Here is a 6,956-nt window from a genome sequence, read left to right as displayed (position 1 = left end):
ACAGGAACCATCCTTTGTGTCAGTAGTCTTCGATAGATTTCTCAAAACTTCAAAATCAGAGAATACAGGATCAGAATTAAATTTGAGAAAGCATAAAGCAAAGAGAAAGACTTTGAGTTTATTTGGGATCACTTGAGAACTCTGGGCATTCTAAAGCGTTTTGCAGTGGATGGCATATTTTAGGTTTGGAGTCAATATAGAACCTAACAATGCCTATTCACTATGTAAACTACAGAGAATAGAGATTGATTGAATGTGGAGATTGAAGGGCTTGTGTAAACACCATGGAATGAAACCTTGTTATTTGCAGACTGCTGACCACCAAAAAAATCTTTCTTGTTATTGATTTATCTGATTTGTGGTTTTTTGAACTTTTATTGTTGATCACTGTGGAGTTACTGCCAAGATCAAAAGAGAAACTAACGAAGTTATACGTTACTTTGCTGAACACAATGTTGGTCTTTCACATTTGCAGTTAAAGCAAAAATGAGGTTTTCATCAATTCAAAGATGAAAAGAAATCCATAATGAAACAATTGCAATGAATTGTTTGATTCGAAGACACAGAAAATTCACGAGTTATTGTCTAATTTCCAAAAGTAGTTGATGAATCAATAAGTCAGATACCAAAGGAATTTTCTGTGCAAATGTCCAAAACATATTTGCATCAGCTTAAAATTATGTAATGCCTCTTATTGACTTTGGGTCAATTTTGTGAGTTCAAAGATCACTCCATGCATGTGTGGGTTTCGCAGGTATTTGTATATAACTGGCACGGCAAAGAGAGGTTTGGGCAATAAGTCAAGAAGAGATAAAAGCAAGAACTAAGGAAAATAAGCATCGTGTTGGACACCTCAACCATCTTTCAACATGGAGAGAATGGACGCTGGGATGGACCTGCTCCACAGCTCCGGGGTAGAGCTGGTGCAGTATCTACAGATGAATTACAGGGACTCCCAGAGCTGGTTCACCTTTATCTCTTTTGCTGCTGACCTGAGAAACACTTTTTTTGTTTTCTTTCCCATCTGGTTCCATCTGTGTGAAGCCGTGGGTGTCAAACTCATCTGGGTGGCTGTCATTGGAGACTGGCTCAACCTCATTTTCAAATGGTAAGTATTTATTACTAACGCAACCAAATGTCTTAGGAAGAATCTTAGGCTTTGACTGTCAAGCGTCTTAGGAAGGGTAGGTCTGGGGTGCATTGTGCATGGGATGCACATCTGATGATGCTGACTCACCCAAATATACATGGACTCCCTACAAGCATAAAGAGGCCATTCCACCCATCCTGTCTGCACCAGCCCTCTGAAGAGATCCAACCCAGACCTGCACTTCCTTCCACAACTCCCCCACCCCACCCACCTTCCGACCCCATCCTATCCCCATATCCCTAGGTGGAGTTATTTACAATGGCTATCCACTTAACCTGCACATCCCTGGATACTATGGGAAATTTTTTTATCCTTATAATACTGCCTGTCAACTGTAAGTTCAAGTTAAAGGTTAAAATACCTATAATTTATCTGTGTTGCAGACTTACCCATTGCTAGTTTAGAATTAAGGCTAGATTCCCACATCAATTTATTCATGAAACTTTCCATAGCTTCAGTTTGTGTCTTTGTCCCATCTTCCTGCCATTACCAACTAGTATATCCCAACACCTCATATGATGGTTACATATTTACTTCTCCTTTTATGCAGATATGTTTGGGTTTCCTGGACTCTGATTGGCATAGATTAAAAGGTTTTTGTTATTCTAATATGTTACGTTTTTACTGTAAACTCACAGTTTACAGATAGCAGTGAGGATCTCTGAGACAGAAATAACAATCTCCAGCTACCTACCTCTGCGTTGGAGCTCATACATAATAATGTGAAGATGGAGCCATCACACCTCTGTAAGACTGTGCAGTCCAATGTGCTGACAGTTACAGTTCCATGTCTGAGCGTGAGTGGCAATGAATGATGTGAAAAGTCAACAAAAGCCCTTTCAATGCCAACATGCTGGGAGTGCAAGTCTGACGGGTTAGCAAAGTTTAATTCCCTAATCAGGTGGGATATTCAAGTTTATGAGATGTTTCAGTCCGGAAAAGGCAGACAGTCCATTTTCACTTGTATCGCTGGGCATTAACAGGACAGAGTAGGCCTCAGGATGGGATCATCCCAATCATGTGGTGGGTTCCATTTTGAAAGGGGCTGCACATGAGATGAAATCTCTGAAGCACTTCCCATTTCATATAGCAGGCCTCTTTGCAAATTAACAGCCTATGATGCTGATTGCTTTCTTCATTTGAAAAAGGACAGAATGTGTGTATCCTCATCTCTCCTCCTGCCCATCTCATCCCAGATCCAACTCTTCAACTCGGCATTGCTTTCTTGAACTGTCCTACCTGTCCATTTTCTTTCCCACCTATCCACCCCACCCTCCTCTCTAATCTATCATCATTAGCCCCCTCCTCCATCTACCTATCACCTTTCCAATTACCTTGCCCCAGCCCCACACTCACACTCCTATTTTTCTCCCAGCCCCCTTCTCCTCCCACATTCCTGATGAAGGGCTTCTGCCCAAATGGCCGACTCTCCTCCTCCTCGATGCTGCCTGACCTGCTGTGCTTTTCCAGCATCTGTAGTCCTCACTTTCTCCTAGAGCATGTGTTATCCATCACAATAGCAGAGAGAGCGAGAGTGGAGAGTTTGATACCAGGAATTAGCTGAAATACTACTCTATGCCCCCCACAGGCCCCTTCCCCCACTTTAAATTGGCCTTTCTTGAGCAGCTTCATTTCTTGAAGATGCTTTATAGCATTGCATTGAAGAGCACCAACTGAAAGTGTACACATGTGGCTGCACAATATGAAAAGCTCAGTTCTTTTCACCAAATTTCCTGTTGATACTCATGCCTGCACTCATCCATGAGGAACAACCCCTTGGACAACAATAAAAGCAAATCCCAGGGTGAGAATGAACTTTAGACATAGCATATTCTTTAGTATGGACAGCATCATAGAGTAGTATCTCCTGAAAGAACATTAAATAGATACAGCACTGGAGAGTATTCAGCCCATTGTCTTTTGCTGACCATTTGGAACAGTCACCTAACACTCCTATTCCACTGTTATTTCCCCATTGTCCAACACTGATTTTGTTTCCATCTATGTATATAATTATCACTGTAAAGTTATTCTTGAATTAACTTTCACCACCATCTCACACAGTGCTTCATAGCTTGTAACAATTTGCCCTGTAAAAAGGTATCCGTCATCAACCCATACCTGACAATGTGTCTCCTCTCTTTCAGGATATTATTTGGCCAGAGACCTTACTGGTGGGTTCATGAAACGTCCTACTACAGCAACTCATCATTTCCTGTGTTACAGCAATATCCTATAACTTGTGAAACAGGGCCTGGTACGAGAGACAAGCACACTTTCATACTATAGAGGGTATAGGTCTTAATAAAACAAAGATTGGATTTCTTCCAGTGTTTCTGTTGACCCCAAGCTTTGTCCGTTTCAGGAAACCCATCGGGTCACGCTATGGGATCAGCTGGGGTTTGGTATGTGATGGTGACAGCATTTCTGACCAGCACACTTCAGAAAAAGCAGCATCGCGTTCAGAACTGGTGAGTCACACATTATGGATTTGTTGGTTTTATATCAGCAACCTCAGGCTGGGGTTCAAAACAGTTGCTTTCTATTCAAATATAATTAACTGAATATGAACAGGAGCAGAGATCTACATGTATTATTTGGTTTAATCAAAGTCACCTCTGGTAATAAGTGCATGATCCCCCAAGTGGATCCTGTCGTAAACTAAGGATTATCGATCTGGAAATTGGCTGCTGGGATTTAATTGAGCCTCTGGCATTACAAATCACTGGGCCTGATCTTGCATAAAGGGTGGGAGTTTCCAAATTCTCACTATTCCTCATCCACCCAAAATTGGATCAAAGTTAAAATCGGACCTCGCGATAATAGTTAAACATTGGTATTAAGTGTTGCTTTGCATTAAGTCTCTCATGTTCCAGGTGTCTCCGTTCAGTGTTGTGGACAATATTCTGGCTGATGCAGCTCTGTGTCTGTGCATCCAGAGTGTTTGTTGCCGCTCACTTCCCACATCAGGTCTGCCTGGGAGTCACTTCAGGTCAGTGGACACATTACACATAGGTCACAGTTAGAATGGATCTTTGATATTTTCAGCTGTCATGGTATTAGAAATTCAGTTTGATGCACTGGATCATAAGTAGTGTGCATTCTATAGCTGTGAGCTTCAGTCCCTTTAAATAAAGACACTTCCAAATACTTGCAGTTGGTGATGATAATATTTTCACGATTGGATTTAATGGATATTGCAGGTCCCCTGCTCACTCCTACGCAGGCTTCCTTTGGGTCACTATGAATGTATTTGGGATCCCTGCCAAGGATTACAACACCCAGATCTATTCTTTGCTACTATCTGAAAATGTTTCTGCCGTACACCCACATCCTCCAACAGTCAGCTGTTGTGAGGCATTGCTTTGTTGCCTGCAGTTCACCAGCAGCACTTAAAGTCAAATTTGCCCTTGTCATTCACTCTATTGGGTTTGCTCCCATTTTGGGCTTGAGTTGAATTGCTCAGCCACAGAATGTAACACCCATAAAAGCTGGGGAAAAGAAGTATTAGCCCAACATCATTAAAACAGAATATGACTTGTTCAGTCACCACAAAACAATGGCCTTGGTGAGAGATGATAGTCATGATTTGGAGATGCCGGTGTTGGACTGGGGTGTACAAAGTTAAAAATCACACAACACCAGGTTATAACATCAGGTGAATGAAGGAGCACACCTCCGAAAGCTAGTGCTTCCAATTAAACCTGTTGGACTATAACCTGGTTTTGTGTGATTGTTAACTTGGTGAACTCAGCCTGTCTTTCCTTCCGGCTTATTCATAAAATTGAGGCTTTGTACTGATTTGAAGAATTTCACTTAATCTTCCCAGTGCTAACTGTTGTAATCTATTGTCTTCAGGGTTGATTGTGGCTGAAGCGTTTGGTCGGATTGATACAATCTACAATATGAAGTTTACGCAGTACCTGAAGATCACTCTGTCCTTGTTCTCCTTCGCTCTGGGCTTCTATCTGGTGCTGAAAGTGCTGGGAGTGGACTTACTGTGGTCAGTGGAGAAAGCCCAGAGATGGTGTGCCCGAGCAGAATGGGTCCACATCGACAGCACTCCCTTCGCTGGTCTGGTCAGGAACATGGGGGCCTTGTTCGGATTGGGATTAGCTCTCAACTCCCCCATTTATGCTGAGAGCTGCAAAGGGAAGAGGAGCCAGCAGTTCAGCTTCAGACTAAGTTGTATAGTGGCTTCATTACTCATCCTGCATCTGTTTGACTCAGTGAAGCCCCCGACTCAGACAGAATTCTTGTTTTACTTTCTGTCTTTCTGTAAGAGTGCTGCTGTACCTCTGGCTGCTGTGGTATTTGTTCCATACTGTGTGTCACAAATTGTAAACCGAGAGGAGAAGGAAAAGCTTCTATAGATTTTGAAAATGAAACATTAACACAGGCAATAAGGTGTGTTGTCATGGGGTCCTTAAAGAAAACTCAATCCATATTTAACTGCTTCACGTACAATGCACAATAAAAGCTGCACAGTTTTCTGTTTAAAACTCATTTTCACTGTATATTTTCCTGCAAGAGAGAGCAGAAAATGATACCAAACAAAATGTTTGCAGTCATGTGTCAATGCCCATTGGACAGGTGGAGATGACTGTTGGCTAAAAACAGTGGACAAGATAAACATTTTATCAAAAATGTCCCTCCTCTGGTTTCACAGTGTTGCCAGATTTGTTTTAGATGCTTCTGTTGAGCTACTAGGTCTGGCAAAGGATTGCTGGAGAAACATTTTAAAATTATTGTTATCGTTCGTTATAAAGTGGGAGTGGTAATCTAGAGTCACTTGGAGTTTGTTTCTCAAGCCAATCGTATCACATCTGGGTCATTTTCACTTCCTTGGGCCTGTATTTTCTAAAATGAATCTCAGCGATTAACAAAAGGGCCTATACCGGAAGTAGTAACCCTATTGCTGAGATTAATATCTGATTAACATCTGAATCAGTGCTATTTTCTTTTACTAAGTACCTGTTGTGGGGTTTAGAAAGGGTGAGGGATCAAGATGTTTGGGGTGATTTGCTTCACCCTCTGACATCATCAGTAGCCAGAAATCAAGCTCAGGAAGCTGCTCACATTCGTGCTGCTTGTGTCCAAGCTAAATGGCAAAATGGCTCCACAAGGAAACTAATGGGTCTCCTTGACAGTGGGCTTCAACTCCCTTCCCAACAAACCTTTCCAATTCCCAGCTTCTCTTGCTATTTCTATTGGTTCTCACTGCTTTGCACTTGACTGCGCCACCTGATGAATCCAGAGAATGACTGCACCTCATTTAGGAGAGAAAGGTTTAGTCCTATGTCACTTATGAAACGTATTCCTTCTTGTTGCTCAGTGCCTCTGGGATGTTGGCCTGAGAGTTGAACTGAAATTGGAGTGTCTAATCTGTCCGCAAATTTGCAGGATTTTACAGAGGCATCACTACTGTTGCCCCGCAGCACCAAGGTCCCAGGTTCAATTCCAGCCTCGGACGAGTGTGTGGAGTTTGTACATACTCCCTGTTTTCCTCCGGGTGCTCTGCTTTCCTCCCACAGTCCAAAGATGTGCATGTCAGGTGAATTGGCCATGCTAAATTGCCCATAGTGTTAGGTGCATTAGTCAGAGGGAAATGGATCTGGGTGGGTTACTCTTTGGAGGGTCGGTGTGGACTTGTTGGGCCGAAGGGCCTGTTCACACTGTAGGGAATCTAATCTAATAAAACACCTCTGGTGATACAGGAAGGTTGGCAACACTGTGGTCCTTTAGACCATGAGTCTTGTGTCAGATTTGAGGTGTTTGTCATCAAACACCCTGTGCGTCAGAACAG

General features: G+C 42.5%; 1 protein-coding gene across 1 annotated transcript; it reads left to right on the top strand.

Annotated features, from left to right (window-relative positions):
* The first annotated feature begins 853 nt into the window (after positions 1–853).
* On the top strand, positions 854–5,594 carry LOC122539868 (glucose-6-phosphatase catalytic subunit 1-like). The gene is made up of 5 exons (XM_043675001.1): positions 854–1,108; positions 3,298–3,407; positions 3,516–3,621; positions 4,027–4,142; positions 5,009–5,594. The coding sequence occupies exons 1-5, from the start codon at positions 870–872 to the stop codon at positions 5,521–5,523; spliced, it is 1,086 nt and encodes a 361-aa protein (XP_043530936.1). The 5' UTR covers positions 854–869; the 3' UTR covers positions 5,524–5,594.
* The last annotated feature ends 1,362 nt before the right edge of the window (positions 5,595–6,956 follow it).

Source organism: Chiloscyllium plagiosum, chromosome 33 (assembly GCF_004010195.1).
Source record: "Chiloscyllium plagiosum isolate BGI_BamShark_2017 chromosome 33, ASM401019v2, whole genome shotgun sequence".
NCBI lineage: Eukaryota > Metazoa > Chordata > Chondrichthyes > Orectolobiformes > Hemiscylliidae > Chiloscyllium > Chiloscyllium plagiosum.
The sequence above is the reverse complement of the archived record's forward strand: the minus strand, read 5'-3'. Positions and strand labels throughout refer to the sequence as shown.

Excerpts from the sequence above, each read along its gene's own strand:
- LOC122539868 (XM_043675001.1), top strand. The coding sequence starts at position 870 with ATGGAGAGAATGGACGCTGGGATGGACCTGCTCCACAGCTCCGGGGTA. Across the intron at positions 1,109-3,297 it reads CTCAACCTCATTTTCAAATG|GATATTATTTGGCCAGAGAC; the intron begins GTAAGTATTTAT and ends CCTCTCTTTCAG. Across the intron at positions 4,143-5,008 it reads CTGCCTGGGAGTCACTTCAG|GGTTGATTGTGGCTGAAGCG; the intron begins GTCAGTGGACAC and ends TATTGTCTTCAG.